This window comes from Zootoca vivipara, chromosome 9, assembly GCF_965207765.1.
Source record: "Zootoca vivipara chromosome 9, rZooViv2.hap1.1, whole genome shotgun sequence".
Lineage (NCBI taxonomy): Eukaryota > Metazoa > Chordata > Lepidosauria > Squamata > Lacertidae > Zootoca > Zootoca vivipara.
The window spans coordinates 55,785,395-55,811,431 of NC_142592.1; the positions used below are offsets into that span (position 1 = coordinate 55,785,395).

General features: G+C 43.2%; 1 protein-coding gene and 1 long non-coding RNA gene across 27 annotated transcripts in view; one reads left to right on the top strand and one right to left on the bottom strand.

Moving 5' to 3' along the window:
- The window catches only part of CACNA1C (calcium voltage-gated channel subunit alpha1 C), a 541,815-nt gene that overhangs the window by 506,039 nt on the left and 9,739 nt on the right, over positions 1-26,037 (top strand). For 16 of the 26 annotated variants that reach the window (XM_088676810.1, XM_060279995.2, XM_088676815.1 and 13 more), the window contains 10 exons: positions 5,123-5,214; positions 5,797-5,965; positions 6,467-6,594; positions 9,024-9,120; positions 13,961-14,063; positions 16,278-16,379; positions 17,026-17,153; positions 21,082-21,216; positions 22,096-22,448; positions 24,790-24,822. In XM_088676810.1, the coding sequence (XP_088532936.1) occupies positions 5,123-5,214; positions 5,797-5,965; positions 6,467-6,594; positions 9,024-9,120; positions 13,961-14,063; positions 16,278-16,379; positions 17,026-17,153; positions 21,082-21,216; positions 22,096-22,448; positions 24,790-24,822 (1,340 nt within the window). The remainder of the gene's footprint in view (positions 1-5,122; positions 5,215-5,796; positions 5,966-6,466; positions 6,595-9,023; positions 9,121-13,960; positions 14,064-16,277; positions 16,380-17,025; positions 17,154-21,081; positions 21,217-22,095; positions 22,449-24,789; positions 24,823-26,037) is intronic. The other 10 variants (XM_088676812.1, XM_035127329.3, XM_035127337.3 and 7 more) reach the window with 1 other exon arrangement.
- LOC118090939 (uncharacterized) overlaps positions 1-26,037 on the bottom strand; it is a 124,256-nt gene that overhangs the window by 71,483 nt on the left and 26,736 nt on the right. The gene's annotated exons all lie outside the window — the stretch shown is intronic.

Below are 26,037 nucleotides of genomic sequence, written 5' to 3' on the forward strand. Positions count from 1 at the left end.
CCTTACACCAAGTCAGACTATTGGGCCACATAGCTCAGTATTGCCTACATTCACTGGCAGCAAACTCTGTAAGGTTTCAGGAAGGAGACCTTCCCAGCCCTACCTGGAGATGCTGGGGAGAGAACCTGGGACCGTTTGAACATAGACATACCTAGGTCCCTTGTGCCCTTGGCTAGGAGCTGTATTGACGACCCACCCAGAAAAGAATCTGAGAAGCAGGTGAGATTGCTTGGACAGGAGGAACATGCCTCCTTGTGGGTGGATATTGCTCTCTGCCTGGAAGCCGCTCCAAGGACCCCTTTCCGCTCCCTCCTGCAACAGCAGCTGCAGCTTTTCCTTCTGGAGATCTCAGAGGATTCCTTCTGCGGGCAAAACAGGTGGTGGAGGGGGGCGCTCCAGGTGTCGCAGGAAGAATCCAACACCTGATAGGTGATTTTTGCACCCTCAGGAGAGGCTGCTTTTGCCAACCCCTAGGTATGCCTCTGCTTCTGCATGTAAGAGCAGATGCTGTAGCATTTAGCTATCACCAGTCACCATCTGGTTTTGCACTGCCAGTCTAAAATCAATTGATGAAAGAGCTACATTGAAACAATTGGTTTACAACTCGTGGAACTTCAGTTCGTGTCATAATTTGGGGCTGGCATTGGGGAAGAGCATGCCACCCATGACTCCCAACAGCTGTGTAGCAGGTAGAAATTCAATAGGTTACAATTATAGGAAAAGCTTCGTCTGACAGCATTCTGTCAGTCAGACACCCTACAACTTGTGGGTAGCTCCTGATTTATTATTGGGCCTTCCACCCCACCCACAAAAGAGGGCACAAAATTGTGTATGAAACAAAAATACACACAAGGCAAACTTTATACATATGTGTGCCTTCTTTTCCAGTGGGGGTGGAGAGCCCAATCCACAAAGTGTACTGGACCAGAAAATGTTGGAATCACACCATTGTCTGTCAAACACAATGTCTTCTTTCCCCCCATATGCATGGATAGCAGCCATTCACTTACATGGGGGGGGAATAAAAAGTGTGTACTCAGGGGCAGAACTGAGGTGGGGGCTAAACTACCCCTGGGTTTGCAACTCTCCTAACAGCATTGCTTATCGCAACCCATCTTCCTCCATGCAGATTAAACCTGCTCCTGTCTTGGTCATGATATAATATGGTTGCTAATGTAATAGAGACAGAACCCACAGAGCTTCCTTTTAATCTATGACAAAGCAGAAATGCACCTAATTTGTACACAATATTTAATTATCCCAGATGAATGTTAGACACTTTGCCTCATTCAAGAGTTTAACAATCTAATTGGTCTTATATTTCAAAACCAATATTTCTGCAAAAGGAAATATTAAAATGTTTATCTTTGTCACAAACAAAGTTCTTGCATTAGTCTATATTTTGTATTTGCCATAATGAAGAAATAAATAGAAAAGGTTCAGGCAATTTTAGCTCACATTCACATTTTAATAAATAATTAATAAATATTAGGTGCTAAGTATTTTTTATTATGTCTCTTCTCTTTGGCGATTACTCGTAGCCGAGTAAGATTGTCTTCCACGAACACGGTCTTAACAATGAGTCTGTATGTGACTGTGGAGGCCACTTCTGGATCCACACGTCCTTCCACAGTGGGGACGTAGGTTTCCGGACAGGAGTTGATCACAGTGAAGGTTTGTCAAATGTGCCTTCCTCTTAGCTCCTTTCTCCTTTTCGCCCTGAGTTCGTGCTTCTTCAAAGTCCATGACACCTTTGGTAAAGGCTGTTCTCCAGTTGGAGCGCTCACAGGCCAGTGTTTCCTAGTTATCAGTGCATATACTACATTTGTTTAGATTTGCCTTGAGGGTGTCTTTAAACCTCTTTTGTTGTCCACCAGTATTTCGCTTTCCATTTTTTAGTTGGGAATAGAGTAGTTGCTTTGGAAGACAACAATTATATCCTCCTCAAGTCCCATTTCCTCAGCTTCTCAACTCTTGATGGGCATGAGGGGTTTTGCCAAATCTCTTGCAGTGAAAAAGACTAGTGAGAGTTGCTTGAATCCACTTGATGCAAGATTTCCCTTTTTTAAAAAAATGCCCTTGAGACATTACTATTGAGTCATCAGTTTGGATGCACCAGAACTGACAGTGACATGAGACTTTCCTATTTAAGGAAAGAAAGAATCTATCTTAGCTGTCTCTTCTGCTACTACCAGTACAGTAAGCATCACAATGCTTAAGCTTCACCAACTTATGTGACCAAGTGGAAAAACACAAATTGATTATGATGGATGACGCTGCCCAGCTGAAGGTTCAACAAGTGTGCTTAGAGGAGGAATCTTCTTTTCTGTCGTCTTCTGCATTGCAATCACTTCTACATACTGTACTTTGCTAATGAGTAAGATGAAATGCTGATTTTAGCCTAACAATTGCCCCTCATTTAGTCTGTTATATGAAGAGCTTAAAAGAACAAATGAAATCTCTCATGGAAACATTGCCTCATACTCTTCTTTCCTGAGATGAAAAATATGGCCTGCCTCAGAGTATTTAATTTGTCCTCCTGCAACGGTAACTCCTAACACCCCCTCAGAACAGCTGCAACTGTCATTACTAAAATAGTGAGTCTGAGCCTGGGGGAGTCTGAGCCTAGAGAATTTCAGAGCACTCTTAAGGCAACTACTGGTACTTAACTTAGAATAACTTCATTTTAAAAGCAATTTTCCTCCTCTCATGCTGAATTTTTTAGAACATTTCTCTACTTCTTTCTCTTTAAAAAGCATGATGCTCTGAAGGATATGGCAGCACCTAAGCCTACCAGCAGGATTTTCTAGAACCAACACACACAGGTCGCGCTGTGGTCTAAACCACTGAGCCTTGGTGTGACGAAGTGTCCCACTCTCTACTACAAAAATGCGGTACAGGACCCTAGAGGTGAAACCACCCACCCTCTTCTCCTGCCACCTTAACACAAACCCCTTTTTACTTGTGGGTTTCTTAGTAAAGAGTGTCTTCCAGCTTACGTGGCCTGGTATCTTAAGGAACTCTAGGCTGTTAAACAGAATAACCTCTTGCCTACAGTAAAGGGTCTCTCTCAGTTTGATTCCCCACTGTAAAAGCTTGCCCTTTCCACTCTGGCAACTTCGTGGCACCCCAGGTTTATCCTACTAAGCCTCCTCCGTGTAACTCCAGGACACAAACTGCCGCCTCTCTGCCTGAGGTGAGTTTTGCCCTCCCTTGAGCCACCACGGCTGTGAGTCCTGATACCCCGCTGGAACAATAAAGACTAACCTTCTTGGCAAAACAGAGATGAAATTTTATTGTCTTAAAAGCATAAGTGTTTCTTTAACGTTTCATGTGTTTATCCACTTTGTTTCGGTTGTACAATAACTCTGTCAAACATTTAACTTCAGGCTTTCCTAAACCTTCTCTAAATTCACACTCTCCTGACCTCTCCACTTTCTTCACATCACACCACACCCTCCTCCCTCTCCCTAACTGACCAAACCGACACTCCCTTCTTTTAAACTGGGAACAGTCCCGCTCCCATCAGAATTCTATGTCAGTCAGGCTGGAGGTGGATTAACTCTTTGCCCACCAGGTAGGAATAAACATTTCAAAACTGCGTCAATTTGTCACACTTGGGCTTGCCGATCAGGTCGGCGGTTCAGATTTCCGCGACGGGGTGAGCTCCCGTTGTTTGGTCCCAGCTCCTGCCGACCTAGCAGTTTGAAAGCACGTCAAAGTGCAAGTAGATAAATAGGTACCGCTCCGGCGGGAAGGTAAACCACGTTTCCGTGTGCTGCTCTGGTTCGCCACATGACCCAGAAACTGTCTGCGGTCAAACGCCGGCTCCCTCGGCCGGTAAAGTGAGATGAGCACCACAACCCCAGAGACGTCTGCAACTGGACTTAATGGTCAGGGGTCCCTTTACCTTTAAGCCTACCAACAGGATTTTCTAGAACCAACACATGTGCAGAAATCAACCAGATTCTGCAGCACTTGCACATGAAAACAACAAGGAAAATATATCTCACAAGACACAGGGAATTGCAAGATGGTAACCCTACTATGAATGGTAGCATGATACTGAACTAAAGTGCTGGGTTCATGCACATGTCACAGAATTAATTATTTCTGTACTGGTTCTTAAATAATAGAAAAGTGTTCTTTAAATTTAAATGTGGATAATTCATCTTTGCATGGCATATTCTTCACTGATATACTGAAGGTAAAGTACTTATAGCTGTCAAAGGAAGGGAAGGGATTCCTCTCCAAGGATTGTGTGTGATGTGGCCGACAGAATAACCCTGTGATTTTACATACACGATGTGTAATCTGGTGCTCAAATTTTGTAACTAAACCACTGTAATCCCCTGTACTTATTTAAAAAAAACATTTTTATTAATGTCATTTGTAAATTGAGAGAAAACACACATTGAGTTATAAGGATAAAGAAAAACTGAAGGACTACAGAAGCTTTAGAACAGATTAGACTTTAACAAAATTCTAAATAATTTTAGAGTTGGCCTTAAAGTTCAAAGATTAAATTCAGTTACAGAAAAGGAAAAATAGAGTTCAGTCAAATATCTACACATTACTGGGGAACAGTGTTCGAAACTCCCATTGTTCTAGGCACATTTTGTGACAGGGGATTTCATGAGCGCGAGCAGTTTCTGAGCTCTGGCCACAGTACTGCACCTAAGATTTCAGATTAAAACTATGGAGTGGAAGGAAAGAAGAAACTTTTTCTGCCTCCCCACTTCCAACCACTCTCTGAAGACTGGAGAAGAGACCCTCTTAAGAATATTAGGAAGGTGGGCAGGGGAATGAATGACCATGTGAAAAATGAACATAATATTTTAGCTGTATTTCATTCATTTTCAGCTTTGTATTCTTGTTATTAAAAAAAGCTTGCCTAGACATTCTGGCGTTGGGTCCATAACCTAGGTTTAAGGTGCCATTTAGCTCCTAACTTTCATATCTTGGTTTCTAACACTGCTGGGGAAAGATGTGAAACAAATGAGTTTGAGTATCTGAAATGTGGAGGGTGCAACTATATTTTATTTATTTATTTAAAATAAATAAGAATATTAACGTGATAGCTAGCATGAAGAATAATCTTACAAGCTCCTTTTTCTGCTAGGTGTTTGGTAAAATTGCCCTGAATGATACCACAGACATAAACCGGAACAACAACTTTCAGACCTTCCCCCAGGCAGTACTACTGCTTTTCAGGTGGGTCTCACACTTTTTTCCTTGGTTCAACTATAACATGGAGAAGTTGGTCACTGTGTCTAAGAGAAGCCACCTTACACTTGGTATGTGATCCAATCAATTTGATACCCTGCCCAACAATAAATATCCAATAATTGTTAAGATCTGATACTTCCAAAATCTCCTAAAATGCATCTGCTCAAAGTTTTTTGCCATGACTAGCTAACTGAAGAATAGGTTGACAGTCCAATATTGCTAACATTGTGGCTGCTTTTGAACCATGAGTTACACTGTGCTGCAGGATAGTTAGGTGATGGAGCAGACATGACATGACTAGCTGAGCTTTTAATCTCTAGATCAGAGCTTTCCAAACTGTGTGTTGTGACATGTTAGTGTGTGGTCTGCAGTGTGTAGGTGTGTCACATGAATATTCCCTGCGCTCCTCCCGGGGCTGGAAAGGGGTTAGGAACTGAATTATTGTGTCACAAAATGATGCATGTCTAAAAAAGTGTGTCACCAACATGAAAAGTTTGGAAAGCTCTGCTCTAGATTATTCAGTGGTAATGATGAATTACCTTCATCCCATCAACCCCTTTTCAATAGATGTGCTACTGGCGAAGCTTGGCAGGAAATCATGCTGGCATGCCTCCCAGATAAGAAGTGTGACCCTGAATCCTTGGAAACAAACAACTCTACTGAAGGTGAACATTCCTGTGGGAGCAGCTTTGCTATCTTTTATTTCATCAGTTTCTACATGCTGTGTGCCTTCCTAGTAAGTATATGTCAGCATCTTATGAGTGTTGGTGATTAACATGCACTTAACTTGGAAACATAGGATGCAAAATTTTGAGTGACAGACTACAAAATATGTCAGTCATTCTTACCTACTGGGTCTACATAGACCATTTATCTCTCTTTTAAATTACTTGGTCTTTAATTTTGCTTACTTGCCACTTTATTTTACTTTATTTTATCCATACTAGTATTTGTTATATTAAATAGAGTATTCTGGTTTTTAACTGTATAATAGATTATATACATAGGATGCTGCCTTAAACTCGATCAAGCTTGTGGTGCCTTTTCCATCACCTACTACCTGTTCCTTTTCAAAACAAAGCAATGAAGTCTAGGTTCCTTTTCAGTTAAATGTTTTACAGAGTTTTCTTCTTCAAAAACTCAAATACTGCATGGAAAGGAACTTCAATTGTGGATGTTCTAGCATGGAATACTGACTATTGCTGACTATTACTGTTGTTTCTGATCTTCCTTGCAGATCATTAACCTTTTTGTAGCTGTTATCATGGATAATTTTGATTACTTAACACGAGATTGGTCTATTCTGGGTCCTCATCATCTGGATGAGTTTAAACGGATCTGGGCTGAATATGATCCTGAAGCCAAGTAAGTCCCAGGACCATGTTCAAGATACATTTTTTAGGAGAATAGTTGCCCTAAATTCTATCTATTCACCACTGAATTTACTATTCTAAAACCACAACTGTGGCATAGCTAAAAGTAACAACAACAACACTTTTGTAAAGCATTTTAAAGTGTTGGAAGTGCTTCACATGCATTATCTAATTGCCATTCTTATAATAACTCAGAAAAATGAGTTGTATTATTATCCTCCGTATTGCAGGTAGGAGAGACAGAGTTGTTTACTTAAAACAAATTGTTGACCAGAATGCAGCATAAGTAATTTTGGAGAATGCTCTAGAGAGCAGAAACTGTAGCTGAATAACATCCTTTTGTTTTGAGAATGTAAAAAAAGTTTTGTTTTGAGAATGTAAAAAAGGTTTTTACAAAAGACCACTATTTTTAGCTGAATTTAGGACCATGGGGACTCAAAAACCAAAAGATCTGGACCAAAGTGTCAACCTCTATATCCAACACCACAAAGCAGTTATAAGGAAGGTATACCTGATCAGAACTACTTTTACAGTGCATATGCGGGTGGTGCTGTGGTCTAAACCACTGAGCCTCTTTGGCTTGCTGATTGGAAGGTTGGCGGTTCGAATCTCTGCGACGGGGTGAGCTCCCATTGCTCTGTCCTAGCTCCTGCCAACCTAGCAGTTTAAAAGCATGCTAATGCAAGTAGCTAAATAGGTACCACTGTGGCGAGAAGGTAAATGGCGTTTCTATGCGCTCTGGTTTCCATCACAGTGTCCCGTAGTGCCAGAAGCGATTTAGTCATGCTGGCCACATGACCCGGAAAGCTGTCTGTGGACAAACGCCGGCTCCCTTGGCCTGAAAGCGAGATGAGTGCCGCAACCCCATAGTTGCCTTTGACTGGACTTAACCGTCCAGGGGTCCTTTACCTTTACTTTTTACAGTGCATAAGCAAAACATAGCCAGATTATTTAAGAATACAATGCAGATGGAAATCTTGTACTCATAATTGCATATATTTGCACAGTTGCATTCTAGTGTTGGTTAACTTCTCTTTTGTTTTTCTTACTAAAAGTGTTTAGAACCTGAAATACATTATTCCTTTATAAAGGGTATTCTGTAGAGCAGGGGTAGCCAATGTGGTGCCTTCCAGATGTTGCTGAACTCCAACTCCCATCATCTCTGACCACTGGCCTTACTGGCTGGGCTGATGTGAGTTGGAATCACCAACACTTGGAATCACCAACACTTGGAAGGCACAACATTGCCCACCCCTCACCGTCGAGGCTTTTATTGAATTAGAGAAAGTGAGTTTTTCAGGAGTAAATTTATAGTCCTAGTTTCACTAGACTAGGAAAGCAGGTTTATTTTCAGTGTCATAGTGCATGCTGCTACATCATGGGATAAAGTCCCTTAGAAAGTCAGAGGGAGTATACTACACTGCTATAGCCTTAGAAAGAGGCAGATGCACAAATAATTGGTTTTTATGAATTAAGAGATAAATGATTTAAGTATGTTTTGTTGTAAGATCCTACCAATTCAATAAAAACCCATATTATTGATGTATTTTGCATCATTGCAACTTAAAAGCAAAAGTTAGTTGCAATGCCCTGGTTTTTGTTAAAACTAACTTCATAAGGTGTAGGCCCTAAATCATCATCAACAACAATAATAAATAAATAAATAAATAAATAAATAAATATTTTTTTATTTATACCCCACCCTTCCCGGTTCAAAAACCCGGGCTCAGGGTGGCTAACAACAAATTTAAAACAATTATAATACAACATAAAATCAGCATAAAATACAGTAAATCAAAGCCTATATATGCTTCCTGTGCAACAGACACAGCATGGAATTCAATTGTTACAGCTTGGTAGCTCCATAATAAAAATAACAACAGAATTTGCTATACACATATAGAAACAGTTGGAAAATATCCTGAAAATATAAGGTGATCCAGGAAGGCAAAGCAATAGGCCAGAGAGCCTGAGATCCCAATTCTTTAATATGAACTTCTCAAAACTCAAGATGAACAATTCTCAGATTTAGTATTTCATTCCCAACACAGAATGCACAGCATATTTGAGATACTTTTTAAAAAATTGTCTGGGTTAATAAAAAACCAGTAGTAGGGAACTGACTCAGATAACTTCATAGTGTGGGTGGAATTCAGTGTCATGTTATGATGATTGTTCCATCTGCACATGCATTTCTGACTGCCAGACACAACAATTTCCCCAATCCTTCCCCTGCATGCTATTTGGGGGGTTCTCTCAACTCTCTTAGAGGAGATGTGGGGAAGGTGCAGGGGCAAGGAGAGGAGAAAAGCCCCACTGCACTACAGGAGTCCTTGCACTGGTTCCCACTAGCACAATGAGTTAGTTAAATCTGGCCCTGTATTCCTAAGTGACAAGTCCCTTTTGCACTTTCTCCTATAGGGGACGTATCAAACACCTAGATGTAGTGACACTGCTCCGTCGGATACAGCCTCCACTGGGTTTTGGGAAACTCTGTCCTCACCGGGTAGCTTGCAAGGTATGACACTTCTTTCTTTTTACCAAGGAGATCACATTAACAGAATCTAATCTTTGTTTCCAGTGCTATTTTTCTAGAAAAAGAGGTGCCAGAACTCACCTCTCTTCTTCTCTTATAATGGTAATGGCACTCATCTGAGAGGTGCTGGAACTGAGTTCTGGATGAAAAAAAGCCCTGTTTGTTTGAGATCTCTCACTAGATGCAGACATCTAAGCATTCTATGGCTCTTGTAGCAACTGGTGTTTAGGATATGGCAAAACCTGGATAATATTGCCTCTCCAATTTAATGTCAACATCTCCCTTAGCTGCTGTGTTCTGATCAGACCTACCTACTATGGGGAGGGAATGTAAACTGATGACAATTTGCTTTAAGAATGAATTATATATATATATCGTATTGGCCTGAATATAAGCCTCACTTTCCCCCCAAATTCCGACCATGAAAAGTTACATATGCGGCTTATATTCGCAACCTTACGGTATGCAGCCACTGCAAAGCGGCACATGCCCCATCCTCTCCCCCAAGGCCAGGAAGGGAGAGAGCATGGCTCCCCACCCCCGTATGCAGCCAGGAGCAGCGAGGAATGGAGCGGCTTATATTTGGGTACAGCATATATTCAGGCCAATATGGTATAACACACCTTTGCCCAAAAATGTGTATCTGGGCAGTATATATAAAAAATCAAAATCCACAGCAATTTAAAATGCCTTCCTTGGGGAAGCATTCTAGAATGGGGGTTCCAATACAGAGAAGGCACTGTTTTGAACAGGGGTCCCCAGACTAAGGCCAGGGGGCCGGATACGGCCCGAAGGCCTCTTTTATCCGGCCCACGACGAACCCGCCGCCCGCTCTTACCGGCAGAGCACGGCATGGCTGCTCACTTCTGGGTCAGAAAAGCACCTGAAATAGCTTGTGCGCATGCACATACATCATTTCCGATGCACTTCCGGGTCAGAGGCCTGTGCGCACACACACACAAGCTATTTCCGGTGACTTTGCGACCTGGAAGTACACCGGAAATAGCATGTGTGCATGTGTATGAGCGTGCACTCCCGCATGCTCCCCCGCTCTCTGGCCCGCTGCGCAATCTGTGCGGCGGGCACTAGCCCAAAGCCAGGTAAGTTTGGGGACCCCTGGTTTTGAACATATACAGTGGCACCTCATGTTGTGAACAGGATCCATTCCGGAGGCCCGTTCGCAACATGAAAACACGTATCATGAAGTGCTGCATCTGCGCACATGCGTGACGCAATGCGATGCTTCTACTCATGTGCAAAGCGCAATTTAGTGCTACTGCACATGCACGCAGGTTACGGACTCACCGAACCTGGAAGTAACCCGTTATAGGACTTTCAGGTTCAGCGCATCCGTGACCTGAAAAGACGTATCATGAAGCGGACGTATCATGAGGTATGACAGTACAGTGTATTTCTCCTAAAGGTAGTACACAGAGAAGGCTTCCTCTGATGAACTTAATACGGGAGGAGGCACTCCTTCAGAAATATAAAGGACACCAACCTTTAACTTTTTCCTCCTCCAACCCCTTTCCTTTGATATCATGTTTTTCAGATTGCAAATAAATGTAGTAAATAAACAAATCCCAAACCCTGAGCCCAATTTTAGGTAGGCCCCAGTGCTGCAGCCATCTCCTGGCTGGACTTTTTGGCTGGACTACTGTCAGCATCAGCAGCTGCCTGCATGTTTCTGCACAGGCCCATGTGGGTCTGAGAATTTGCCAGAGAAAAAGATGAGAGAGGTGACTGCAGCGTGTAAGTTTGGAGGGGAGGAAAGGAAAGAAAGAAATCTAACAATAGACAGAGGGGAGAGTGAAGTGTGAGCAAAGGAAGAGAAAAAACAAAAAAGAGGGAGGCAAAACAACAGATGAACTAACTGAGGAAAAAGAAAAGCACCTTGTGTGGCTGCTACATTTTCTTGCCTCTACATGTATCTCTTTCACACTCATGCTGAGTGTCATATAGTGGTTAGAGTACAGTGTAAGACTGCAACTTGGGGTACTCCGGAGCCAGTGTCTCTACCTAGCTTAAGGAAATATGAACTAGAGCTGGAAAAGATACACAAAAGGGAAATTAAAATTATCAAGGGATTGGAGCAACTCCCATAAAAGGAAAGATTACAACATTTGGGGCTTTTTCATTTAGAAAAATGGTAAGGATACATGATAGAAATGTAGAAGATTATGTATGGTGTCGAGAAAATGGATAAGGAGAAGTTTTTATTTCTCTATTATAATATGCCATCTAATGAAGCTGAATGTTGGAAGGACAAACAAAAGAAAATACTTCCACATGCAGCTCATAGTTAAACTTTGGATTTCACCCCCGGAAGTGACAGTGACAGCCACTAATTTGGATGGCTTTAAAAGCAGATTAGACAAATTCATGGAAGATGAAATAGAAGCAGTATATCTCTGTATACTAGTTGCTGGGAATTAGAAGTGGGGGAAATGCTGTTGCGCTCAGATTCTGCTTTCATGCATCCTACAGGAACCTGATTGGCCACTGTGACCAATACAATATTGAACTAGATGGGCTCTTCTTGTGTTCTTAAGGAAATCACCGTGGCAAAGAATATAGCAATTTCCAAAGCATGATTAGATAGCCATAGAAAATGATGTCGGTATTTATTTTATTTTTAAAATATACCACCTTATACCCAGTTCACAGAACAAAATCAAAATACAGTGGTACCTCGGGTTACAAACACCTTGGGTTACAAACACTTCAGGTTACAGACTCCGCTAACCCAGAAGTAGTACCTTGGGTTAAGAACTTTGCCCCAGGATGAGAACAGAAATAGTGTGGCGGTGGGAGGCCCCATTAGCTAAAGTGGTACCTCAGGTTAAGAACGGTTTCAGGTTAAGAACAGACCTCTGGAACGAATTAAGTTTGTAACCAGAGATACCACTGTATAAATATATAATCAAAATAAAAACCAAATAACTCCCCCCCCAAAAAACCCACATTTTAAAAGAGCATAGGATGTCAATCAAATCAACCAAAGGCCTAGTTAAAAAGAAACGTTTTTGCCTGGCACCTAAAGGTGTATAATGAAGGTGCCAGGCAAACTTCCCTGGGGAGAGCATTCCGCAGACAGGGAGCCACTGCAGAAAAGGCCCGTTCTCGTGTTGCCACCCTCTGGACCTCTCGAGTAAGAGGCACACGAAGAAGGGCCTCAGAAGATGTTCTTAGGGTCCAGGTAGGTTCATATGGAAAGAGGCAGTCCTTGAGGTATTGCCGCCCTGAGCCGTTTAAGGCTTTATAGGACAAAACCAGCACTTTGAATTGGGCCCAAAAACTAACTGGTAGCCAGCGCAGTCGGACCATGATCGGTGTAATATGAACAAACCGTCTTGCTCTGGTGAGCAACCTGGCCGCTGAATTCTGCACTAGCTGAAGTTTCCAAACCATCTTCAGAGGCAGCCCTACATATAACACATTGCAGTAATCTAACCTTGAGGTTACCAGAGCATAGACAACAGTAGTTAGGCTTTCCCTGTCCAGATAGGGGCATAGCTGGGCCACTAGTCAAAGCTTATGAAAGGCACTCTGGGCCACTGAGCCCACCTGAGCCTCGAGCAGTAGCAAAAGATCCATGAGTACCTCCAAGCTATGAACCTGCTCCTTCAGAGGAAGTGTAACCCATCAAGAGCAGGCGACCTCCCACCCATCTGGTCTAGGGAACCACCCACTAACAGTGCCCCAGTCTTAAATGGATTGAGTTTCAGTTTGTTGGCTCTCATCCAGTCCATTACTGAGGCAAGACACTGGTCCAGCACTTCCACTGCCTCACCTGCAGATGCAAAGGAGAAATAGAGCTGAGTGTCATCAGCATACTGCTGACAACCTACCCCAAACCTCTGCATAACCCCACGCAGTGGCTTCATGTGATGTTAAACATGGGGGTTAGGATTGAGCCCTGTGGAACCCCACATTGAAGGTTCCACAGGGCTGAAAAGCATTTTCCAAGCAACACCCTCTGGGAACGACCACTCAGGTAGGACTGGAACCACTGCAAAGCAGTGCCATACACCCCTCCCCCAGTTTGGACAGTCGCTCCAGAAGGACCCAGGTGGCGCTGTGGGTTAAACCACAGAGTCTATGACTTGCTGATCAGAAGGTCGGCGGTTCGAATCCCTGCAACGGGGTGAGCTCCCATTGCCCGGTCCCAGCTCCTGCCCACCTAGCAGTTCGAAAGCACATCAAAGTGCAAGTAGATAAATAGGGACCGCTCCGGCGGGAAGGTAAACGGCGTTTCCGTGCGCTGCTCTGGTTCACCAGAAGCAGCTTTGTCATGCTGGCCACATGACCCGAAAGCTGTCTGCGGACAAACGCCGGCTCCCTCGGCCTATAGAGCGAGATGAGCGCCGCAACCCGACTGGACCTGATGGTCAGGGGCCCTTTTTACCAGAAGAATACCATGGCTGATGGTACTGAAAGCTGCCAAGAGGCTGAGAAGAATTAACAGAGACATGTCTCCCTTGCCAAACTCTGCCTCCCCCATCTTTTAGTGACTGGTAAGCCTCAGTAATTTACAGCCCTCTCACATGAACCCTGGAATAGAAAGTTTGAGAACTTCTGATTTAGTTTGTTGGTAGCTGGACAACAATGCAACATTTTCCATGAAAACGTCTGGAAATGGTCACTTTTGGATGCAATATACCAAGTTTGTCCAGGAAGATTCAAAAGTCAAAAAAGAAAGAACCTGGGGATGAGGGGTATAGCAGTATTTGAGTTAATCTTGAATCTGATGAAAGAAAAGCATGTGAATGAATATGGTTCATTCAGCATAATATTTTCTCTATTTTTTCAATCCTCATAGCGCCTTGTGTCCATGAATATGCCGCTAAATAGTGATGGGACTGTCATGTTTAATGCAACTTTATTTGCACTGGTCAGAACAGCACTGAGGATCAAAACAGAAGGTAAGACCCTTAAGGTGCAGTATGATTGTGTGGGAAACTATCAAGGCTGGGCCATGGACAGCAGCAGTCTGGAGTGAGTCAGGACTAAAGACGAATACAAACCAAGGTGCCATTTACTGTATATTTGGACAGACATCAAGTGACTGGGGTAAGCAGCTTAGTCACATTTTTAAGGTATGGTTTTTACACCTATATTGACTTATATTTTAATTCATAATAAAAAAATAATTAATTCTTTAGAGTTTAGGCAGGTGTGCAGTCATGTACAAAATTACCTTATCATAACACCACTCTTTTGTGGCTGGGAGAGATATATGACTTTTCTGGCCCAACTCATAGCCGCGGACATACCTTGGACCTGGTGTTCACCTCTATGGATGCTGGGGATCTGACACTACCTAAATAAAAGCGAAACTAAAGAAGTGCCATGGTCAGATCACTTCCTGGTGCAACTGGACTTCTCTGCGACCCTTCCCCTCAGGGCCGTCTTAAGCATATCGGGTACCCTGGCGCCGTGGTGCGATGATCGCTCCGGCGCCCCCCTGCCCAGTTTCTCATTGCGCCTCTCTGGCGGGCGCAGCGCACCGCTGCAGCAGGCACAGCCGCGCGGCACCCCCCTGGCGGCCCGGCGGCCTGGCACCCTGCGCCACCCAGGCTTGCCTTAGAGCCTGCTTCCCCTCTGCAGGGTGGTGGGACTGATTCGGATGGTCTGCCCCCACCACCTAATGGATCCAAATGGTTTCCAGAGAGTGGTAGGGGATGCTTTATCCCATGTTGATAGCCTTTCAGCTGATTCCCTGGTGGCCCGCTGGAATGTGGAGTTAACCAGGGCTATTGACTGTCTGGCTTCAAAGGTAGTTCAGCTCCTATTAATCCTATTAAGAAACCTTCTGGTTTTTTAACAAAAGACATTTTGAACATTTTTTTCAATTCATTATAAATCATTTCCCAGAAAAACAAATACTTTTGAGGAAACAATACATATGTGCTAAGGCATACTCCTCTCTCAAAGTTTCTGCGAAGAGAGAGGAGTATTTCTTAGCACATATGTATTGTTTACTCAAAAGTATTTTTTTATGATAAAATGGACAGGCTTGCAGCAGAGTTGGGTGGCTGTGATAATTTGTATCAAGCAACATGGAAACCTGATTTTGAAAAGATAATCCCACAGAAGATTTGGGAGTTTTTTATGAGTGCAGATCCCAAAATCTGCTCTGTGCATAACCAGAAGGGAGAACATTTGTAAGTCAGTGAGTAGGTGGTATTTAATACTACACCGTTTCAGTCAAATCTATCCCTAATCTGAAGAAAGGAGTTGGGGATTCCTTCCTAGGATGCATGCAAGTGGAGATTTCCCTGCCACAATCTCCCCCCCCCCATTCCAGCCTGTTCCGCCCCCTTTTGGTACCAAAAACAGTGTGTGTGTGTGTGTGTGTGTGTGTGTGTGTGTACGTGTGTACGTGTGTGTGCAGTCACATGTGACTTGAACTCACGCGAGTGTGGTGTTGCCTGTATCATCTTTTTTGTCCTCCCCTAACTTTAAGCCGTTTGGACTCTGTTATGGTAGAAATCAATAAAATCATAGGTACTGACCTTCCATTTGACCTGTTATTTATTCTGTTTGGATTTACAAAATGATAGGTGAAAATGTGAAAATGGTAACTCACCTTTCAATAGCAGCAGTAGAAAAAGACAACCCTGCTTTCATTGATTAGTGGTGTCTGAAGGTATCGGATATGGCTTAGTCAGTCAAACTGACTAATATGATAACAATAAGAGAAGGGAGACAGCAAAATATGTATTTATTTATAAATAGAGTTTCTTTATTCAGTACTGAAATGACACAATTCACTTTTACCATGTTGGACCTGATGGTCAGGGGCCTTTAAGGTAGATTTAAGCAACAGTGCTTGTGTTCTGTAAGCTTTGCTTTTGCAATTAATACTGCAAGCTTTGCAATATATGGTTATATATTGTTTTATAACTGCATATAATATTATGTACATCTTGTATGTTCACCAATAAAAAAATATACGTGCCCTTCTGCTTTATCCACATGCAGTCTCTCACACCATGCTATGCAGGTCATAAAAGCCAGCAAAAAGTTTTTTTCCTTCATTTTTTGTACAGGCTTGATTGTATTTGCTAGAATCAAAGATGTTTCTGAGAGACTTGTCTTAAAATTACTTCTCAGACTACTATTTCTTCTGGCAGGTAACTTGGAGCAAGCAAATGAAGAGCTGCGTGCAATAATTAAAAAGATTTGGAAGCGTACCAGCATGAAGCTGTTGGATCAGGTTGTGCCCCCAGCAGGTGGTGAGCACACCTTTTTCTGTATTTAATACTGAAGGACAAATCAATTTTTTTTCTTGCAAAGAAATATTATTTATGAAGGCGATGGCTAGACAAGTAATAGCCAAGAACTGGAAATGACAAGCTGAACCTCTGGTGCATGAGTATTAGTGAGTAGAAATCTGCATTAACAGAAAAAATGACAAAACAATTGAGAGCAGCCAAACAGATATAGACAACTTTATTGAAAAAATGTATTTTTCTTACTACTTTTAGAAACAAAAGAAGATCACTATGTAAGGCATTTAGATACACATGACAAACTGATGTGCATTTTAGGATAAGATATATGTAAAGCTACCATACTCCCTATTGGTATCAGTTATAAACTTAAATAGTACACTGATATGTATACAATCTCCCTTTCTACCTACCATTATTTGTTCCTCTTTCTATTCTGCTTACATGTTAAACATGGGGGGGGGGGGAATACTCTGTAACATGCTCTGGAATTACTTAGAATAGAGAAACCTAGCTTCTCTTTACAGTATATGAGAATAACTTTTTGCCTGGCTGGATATTACCACCAGTAGATAACTATGCACTGGTGAATGAGAAAGCAACAAATAAATATAATTGTTTTCAGCTTCTTCTATGCTTTTAAACATAGATGATGAGGTAACAGTTGGAAAGTTTTATGCTACATTCCTGATTCAAGAGTATTTCCGAAAATTCAAGAAACGCAAAGAACAGGGCCTTGTTGGCAAACCTTCACAGAGGAATGCTCTTTCCCTCCAGGTAAGAAACAGATATTGCCTAATATTATTATACTGATCCACCACATCCACCATTTCCATAGTCCTTCCACCAAAGATAGAAACCAACGAATCTCAAACTGTGGGAAAATTGGGGAGGTACAACATCCTATTTGATGAGTCCCAGACCTAATTTTAAATGTGTTCTGACTAAATCACCATTGAATGCCAGCTTTTTACCACCAGCTTTTTACCCCTGCAAGACATGGCTATGCCAGGTATCCTTTTGTGTACTTTTTATTGATTGTGCTCAGCTCCTGCAGAACAAGCTTCAATTTTTCACAGGCTTTTCATTTCCATGATACCTTAATACACACTCCCATTTATCTGTCTGTACTACAATAGGGAGCGGGTGGCGCTGTGGTCTAAACCACTGAGCCTCTTGGGCTTGCCGATCAGAAGGTCGGCGGTTCGAATGAGCACAACGGGGTGAGCTCCTGTTGCTTTGTCCCAGCTTCTGCCAGCCTAGCAGTTTGAAAGCATACCCGTGCAAGTAGATAAATAGGTGCTGCTGTGGTGGAAAAGTAAACAGTGTTTCTGTATGCTCTGGCACTTTTCACAGTCCTCCGTGCACCAGTAGTGATTTAGTCATGCTGGCCACATGACCCGAAAAGCAAATGCTGCTCTCTCAGCCTGAAAAGCAAGATGAGCACTGCACCCCATAGTCGCCTTTGACTGGACTTAACCATCCAGGGGTCTTTTATATTTTTTACCTTTATCTACTCCAATATTAGAATAAGCTTCTGCAGTCATGTAGTTTGCCAGTTTTTGCTTAAAAGTGAAAACTGAAACTTGTTTCTAGCAATGGAAAGGAGAGGCAAGAAGAGGCTACTTATGCCCTTCCTTGCACAACACCTTTGCAATGTAGGCCAGTTGCATCCCAAACTGTCTGGTTGCTGCTACCACACTCCCTATTAACCGCTATAAGCCCCAGGTTAGGTGAAATCTGGGAGGTCAGATAAATTGCTTCTAAAGGGACACTGTCCTGGCCCTTGCTGCCAGATGAAGAACTCGAACTTGGGTTTCTATTTCTTCCAAACTACATAATGCACAAATCTAGTATATACAGCAGGGGTGTCAAACTCAAATTCATCGGGGGCCGCATCAGCAGTTTGGTCACCCTCAAAGGGCCGGTTGTATCTGTAGGACTATGTGTCCACTCTTTATTATCATAAATTATTGTCACTGCATTCAATTATTACTGTTTTTTGTAATAATGTAAGTAATAACTAGCTCTGAAAGCAGAAACATAGTCAGAATAATGGCAAGTAGATATTCAAATGTTGTACAATTTATTGAAAAATGATTTTTGGTAACTGCACTGGGTGGTGGAGGCTCGCTAGGGTTTCATGCAGGACCTTTGCAGAGCTACTAGTACCTGGAGATGCTGGGGTCCTTCTGCATGCAGGACAGATGTTCTGCCAGTGAGCCACCACCCTTCACCAAAGGGACTGGCTGAGGTTGACTCACTGAAGCTGCTCTCCTGGTTCCAGGGTTTAAGGGCCAGAAGTATAAAGCAGCATCCTATGTTTCTGAGGAGAGGGAGGGGAGGGGAGGAAGGAAGGAAGGAAAGAAGGAAGGAAGGAAGAAAGAAAAGAGGGAGTGGGAGGGAGAGAGGAAGGAAGGAAGGAAAGAGGGGAGAGAAAGAAGAGTAGGAAATAAGGAAGAGAATAAAGAAGGAAAGAAAAAGAAAGAGGGAGAGAAGACGGAAAGGGAGAAAGAAGGAAGGAAGTAGAGGGAAAGAAGGAATAAGAATGAGGGAGAGGAAGAAAGTTGGGAAGGAAGGAAGGAAGGAAGGAAGGAAGGAAGGAAGGAAGGAAGGAAGGAAGGAAGGAAGGAAGGAAGGAAGGAAGAAAAGAGGGAGCAGGAGGGAGAGAGGAAGGAAAGAGGTGAGAGAAAGAAGAGTAGGAAAGAAGGAATAAAGAAGGAAAAAAAGAAAGAGGGAGAGAAGACAGAGATAAAGAAGGAAGGAAGGAGAGGGAAAGAAAGAATAAGAACGAGAGAGAGGAAGAAAGAAAGGGAGGGGGGGTCGCCGCCTTGATTCAGCGCCAGAAAAGAGCGCGAAGGGACCCAGGGGCAAAAAGCATTTCCCCGGCCCCAGCTGTTTGTCAGCGCTTTGTTGGCGCGGCGCTTCAGCAGCAAGGTCCCACTGCTGGGTCCCGCTGGCTGGGGCGCTCGGCGGGCCACATGACGAGGTCTGGCGGGCCGGATTTGGCCCCCGGGCCTTGTGTTTGACACCCGTGATATACAGTCATACCTTGGGTTACGTTTGCTTTGGATTACGTACTTTTGAGTTGCGAACTCTGCAAACCTGGAAGTATTTTTTCGCGCCCCCCCCCATCACGGTCTGCGCAGAAGCGGCGCACGTAGTCTGCGCATGCACAGAAGCGTTATGCGCAGAAGTGCGCTTTCATGTTTGTTCGAGTTATGTACTTTTCAGGTTACGAACCACACCCCGGAACAAATCGGGTACATAACCCAAGGTACCAATGTATGGATATGGCTAAGCATGAATTGAAACGTTGATCCAATAAATTCTACAACCCTGCCTCTTCCTTTTGAAAAGCAGGATGGGAACAAGCTTAGCATGGCAAAAGATAGGCATTTCTGCTCTGGGTAGGCAATGAGGAACTTCTGTGAGTGAGCGCCAGCATCTGCATAACCATGGCAAAAGAGCTACGGACTCAGTATCCCACTTATTCTCAGGCGCCTCCCCCAGCAGAGGATTCCACATTAACAGAATATGTTTTTGTCTTCCATTCTGTACCCTCCATTTGCACCTATTTCCCTCCCTCTCCTTTCCCCTCCCTCCTCCGTTTGTCCACCCTGCTCGCACAGACCATGTGCATGGTAACCTCCTTCAGGCTCCTCCAGGAGCGGGTCACTCACACAAAATGGTTGCTACCTGTAGTAGCATGGGGTGGGAAGGGGATACTCTAGGGGTATAATGTGGAGGAAGTGGCAGTGGAGCAAGCAAGTGGAGCAACAAGTGCACAACCGCTAGTTAAGAATAACAAAGAAAGAGGGCAAACAGATAAAACAGAATATTGAAAATAACAGGAACTTGTTGGTTCAAAGCTATCTAACCTAATTATGTGACTTACAAAAAAGGCTTCTGTTCTAATGAACAATGCAGTGTAGATGCCAGTTGCAGTGTGTTATGATGGTTGATGAGGGACAAGAGACCCTGGTGTGAAGGATCCCGATATGAGTGGCAAAAACCTATATGGGCACAGTCCATGTTTTAAGGTTTTCCTTTCCATATTGAGTTGAGTGACAGCTGGCACTTTTTCAGCCAGAGCACAGGTCACATCTGCAAACACCTTTAGGGAAGTTGGGGAAGTTGGTAGTGATCTCCTGGGAATATGGAGAAGTGCCTATCTGAGGAACTGATATTTTTTGATGTTGCTGCCAGACAGAACTTGGTGTGTGCTTTTGTACTGGTAGGTGGTTGTGCCTGGTTCATTCAAGCAAAATTTAGGGCATTTTCTCCACATGTCTTATTTACTAAGGAGAAATAACTAGGTCAAAATTTAAGTTCCATGTTGGATTTTTGATATAGATTTTTGGTATAGGACCTCAAGAGTAGCTGGTGAGAGACATGTGGCTGAGCTGGAGCTACAGCTCAAACCTACTGAGTTTCTGAGCTAGAATGGGTCAAACAATAGGCTTATTTCCTCCTAAGGTAAGGGGAAGTGACATAGCTAAGCCTGACAGGACAGCTTACTCTATGGCATTAACTCCTTCATGCATTAATTAGACTTAAGTCCATTGGTTATATGAGGCTGGTCACCCCACCACTACAACATCCCATTTCATTGAGACTCAGTAGCTCTTAGGTGCCCAGTTCCAATTAAGTGTCACTATTTTTTCTCTAACCTACTGATGTGCTGAATCATACTATTTTACAGGCTGGTTTGCGCACATTACATGACATTGGACCAGAAATTCGACGGGCAATCTCTGGAGACTTAACAGCTGAAGAAGAATTAGACAAGGCCATGAAAGAAGCTGTTTCTGCTGCCTCTGAAGATGATATTTTCAGAGTAAGTACTTTTCTAAAAACCTCCATTGGCCTATGGAATGATATTATATTCTAACATATCAAATCACAAAAATGTTAACTAATTTTGGAATTTGAAAGATGTTAACTGACCATTAAAAATAATAATCAAATAAGCATATCTGTTATATCCAACAGGAAGCAATGTCCCCTGATTCTGTCAGATCAATAATTAAAGTTGGTTGGTTACAGGGTGGATTCCCTCTTTATGTTTAACAATGTACTAGGGAGCAGCTTGTCTGCACTTCTTTCTCTCCCTAGATTTGATGTCAACCAGATGAAACCTCATTCACTTCTCTCCTTAGATGGCAGTTAACTATGGAGGCTTAAAATTTGTCTTGCTTAATGTATATAGCCTTAGGGACCCTATAAAGCCGGCATAAGTTGCCACTGCCCTGAAGAGAATGTGCCCTGATATAGTAATGCTTCAGGAGATATATCAGTGAAGGAAGTCTTCTCAGTGGCTGTTAAAAGGCACCTGGTTTGATGACTAGCTCTGCTCTTTTGGGAGGATAGCATGTCAACAGCACGAGCCATTTGGATGTTCCAGAAGTCGGCCAGGGCTTTGTGGTACATCTTGGGACAGCCTTAAAATGGGATTAAACAAATTCATGGAGAATTAAGCTATCAATAACTATTAGCCATGAAAGCTTATATTCTACCTCCACTGCCAGGGGCAGTATGCCTCTGAACACCAGCTGCTGAGAATCATAAATGGGAGAGTGGTTCCCTTCATGTCCTGCTTGAAATATTGGTGAAAATGACTCACTTCAAACAATACTGCACTCATGCATAAAATAAACACATTAGAAGTGTCTATTTGAACCACTCATTAAGAATATGTTTTTGATTTTGCTCACAGAGAGCAGGTGGCTTGTTTGGAAATCATGTCGGCTACTACCAAAGTGATGGCAGAAGTTCATTCCCTCAGACATTCACCACTCAGCGCCCCTTGCACATCAATAAATCTAGCAGCAATCAGGGAGACACTGAATCCCCATCCCATGAGAAGCTTGTGGATTCCACTTTCACTCCAAGCAGCTACTCATCATCTGGCTCCAATGCTAACATCAACAATGCCAACAACACTGCTTTGAGTCGCTTCCCCAGCCCACCAAGCTACCCCAGCACTGTCAGTACTGTGGAAGGCCACGGCACCCCTCTATCACCCACTGCACGGATCCCAGAAGTTCCTTGGAAGCTTGGCTGCAGAAGGTAAAGAGTAAACTGTAGCAGCAGTTCTATTATTTTCTATAAATATAGGGATATATATTTTTTTGCATTCTTCCCTCTTCCTTTGCTCTTTGCACATTTGTAGGCCATCCATATATGTGAAGAGCCACACAGGAATTAGTTATGAGAAGTGTCTCAGCCTAATATATAATCCAGGGAATGAAATAATAACCATAGGGAACAACACTTGAGAGTGTTTGTGTTTCTCAAATACAGATGAAATGAACATTATTGTCTAGCAGAAGGAAGAGACTTTTTCAGGTGGTTCGCAATTTAGCGTAACCACCTGCTCCATCAGGGCCCAGTATGGGCCACATGATCTCCTGCAATGATTTTGCAAAGTTTTTTGCAGATAAAGTCGTTCAGATTCAGGAAAAGGTAGACCCCACCGTGGGAGCAGGGGAGTGCTAGAGTCCTGTCTAGTCAAGTTGCATGGGATCAATTTCAATCTGTTACTTCTGAGGATGTGGACAGGCTGCTTGGATGAGTGAAACCAACCACCTGTCTCCTTGATCCTTGCCCATCCTGGCTTATAAAAGCTAGCCGGGAAGGGCTGGGCGATGGGCTTCGCGGGGTGGTGAATGCTTCTCTCTGTGAAGGAGCCTTCCCACACCTGCTGAAAGAGGCGGATATTAAACCGCTTCTTTAAAAACCATCTTTAGATGCGGCCAATATGGCCAACTATAGCCCAGTCTCAAATCTTCCATTCTTGGGCAAGGTGATTGAGCGAGTGGTTGCTGAACAACTCCAGGCACACCTGGAAGAAGCGGACCATTTGGATCCCTTCCAGTCGGGATTCAGGCCTAATCATGGGACTAAAACTGCCTTGATCACACTGGTTGATGATCTCCGGCGAGCTAGGGACAAAGGTGAGAGCTGTTTCCTAGTTCTGCTGGATCTCTCAGCGGCTTTTGACACCATCGACCATAACATCCTTCTGGACCGTCTAGAGGGGTTGGGAGCTGGGGGCACTGTCATACAGTGGTTCCGCTCCTTCCTCCTGGGCCGTGTTCAGAAAGTGGTGGTGGGGGATGAATGCTCAGACCCTTGGGCTCTCACTTGTGGAGTGCCTCAGGGTTCTGTCCTCTCCCCCATGCTTTTTAACTGATACCCAGTTTTACCTCTCTTTCAAATCAGAGCCAGTGAAGGTCCTGTGTGAGTGTCTGGAGGCGGTTGGAGGTTGGATGGTGGCTAACAGATTGAGGTTGAATCCTGACAAGACAGAAGTACTGTTTGTGGGGGACAGGAGCTGGGCAGGTGTGGAGGACTCCCTGGTCCTGAATGGGGTAACTGTGCCCCTGAAGGACCAGGTGCACAGCCTGGGAGTCATTTTGGACTCACAGCTGTCCATGGAGGCGCAGGTCAATTCTGTGTCCAGGGCAGCTGTTTATCAGCTCCATCTGGTACGCAGGCTGAGGCCCGCGGACTGTCTCGCCAGAGTGGTGCATGCTCTAGTTATCTCTCACTTGGACTACTGCAATGCACTCTATGTGGGGCTACCTTTGAAGGTGACCTGGAAACTACAAATTATCCAGAATGCGGCAGCTAGTCTGGTGACTGGGAGTGGCCGCCGAGACCACATAACTGAAGGAGCGTCTTGAAAGAACTACATTGGCTCCCAGTTCGTTTCCGAGCACAATTCAAAGTGTTGGTGCTGACCTTTGAAGCCCTAAACGACCTAGGTCCAGTATACCTGAAGGAGCATCTCCACCCCCATCATTCTGCCCGGACACTGAGGTCCAGCGCCAAGGGCCTTTTGGCGGTTCCCTCGCTGCGAGAATTCAAGTTACAGGGAACCAGGCAGAGGGCCTTCTCGGTAGTGGCACCCGCCCTGTGGAACGCCCTCCCACCAGATGTCAAAAAGAAAAATAACTACCAGACTTTTAGAGGACATCTGAAGGCAGCCCTGTTTAGGGAAGCTTTTAATGTTTAATAGATTATTGTATTTTAATATTCGGTTGGAAGCCGCCCAGAGTGGCTAGGGAAACCCAGCCAGAGGGGCAGGGTATAAATAATAAATTGTTGTTGTTGTTGTTGTTGTTGTTGTTGTAGAAAAATATTAGTACAACACCTAAGCGTCTACTATAAAGATGATTTGATACCTCTGCTTAGAATTGATGGAAAGTGAGCTTGAAAGTGTTGCTAACATAGCAGAGCAGTCAAGTTTCTTTTGCAAGACAAGTGCTTTTGCAAGAACTAGTATTGTTCTATTTTTCTATGTTTTCCTGCAAATCCAAAAGAAATCCAAATCTATTTTATTTATTTTTCCTTTCCATCTATATTCCTGATCTGATCTTCTTTTCCTTCCTATACTTCCCTGAAGAACTAGGACACATTACTATGAAACACTGGGGCGGTAGGTCTTTCTCTTCGTGCTCTTAACATACTTGGGATATGTTACTTTATAGACTGATATTAAATATAAACTATTTATTTTCAGTACTGGCAAACCTAGTGAGAGAGCAAGAGATCACATCACTGAACAACTAATTGATTAATTTGTTGTAATGTAGGGCATATACTTACAATAAATTAATTTGGATGTATTATGCAGAGCACTTATAAGTTATTTTGCAACAAATTCTGAGTGCTCAGGCCAAACTACAAACTATGTGGGAGAGCCCTGACTGATCTTTCAACTTTCTTTGAAAAATTACTGAAATGTGATTGTATGTTCAAGCGCAATGAATCTGCTGCCTGGTGTCTTGTGAACATGAAAGAATATAGGACTACGTTCTTGGATCAAAACAGGCCACAACTTTATTGATTACAGATCTAAGTGGACTTTGGCCTGGGCATTGGGTGATTATCAGTTCAATCAGTCCACCTGGTGGCAGCCAGCAGAATGCTGTGCTGGATTAGGATGTGCCCCCTTTTTAACCCTGGGAAGCAAACCCAAGTGGAGACTGCAGGCAGTCTCCAGTTGCCTCTGCCGCTCAAGTGATGCTTCCCAAAGCCTGTCTGTGATTCGCCAATTTCACAGGCAGGCAAATTCAAATTAAATTCCTTTTAAAAAATACGGAATAGTAGTTGTGGATATCTCATCAATTCAGAATGGCACCAGAGCTGGAATAAATGTTTGACCTTTCACCTGTGTTGTTTTCTAGAATAAAATTATACACACCCAGAGAGAGAGAGAGCTGTAATTTGCCTTGTGGAGACAAATAGTGACCTATACTTTACACCACACAAGGCAAATAGTAGTAGGTCTGAGGGGGCATTCAAAACAGTGTAGGAATATTATAGGAATATTACTAATCCTTCCTGCCCCACTACTGCTCTGAACAAATTTGTGGTCTCCTGTGACTTCATTTAAAGTCTCTTTGTTCTTTTAAAACTGGGAGATCTATCATGAATCTCCAGCATACCATATAATTTGGTCCCCCAAAGTCTGTTTTTTCAGCTCTTTCAATGCATTGTTAAGTATGAAATGATTAGTCTACTAGTCTGATTTAGTGGTGATGAGTTCAGAACAATGCTGTTATTTCACATTAACATAGAAAGATTTTATTTTTCCACTAAATACTGATAACTGATAAATGTAAAGTAACAGTAATAGGAAACTACTTAA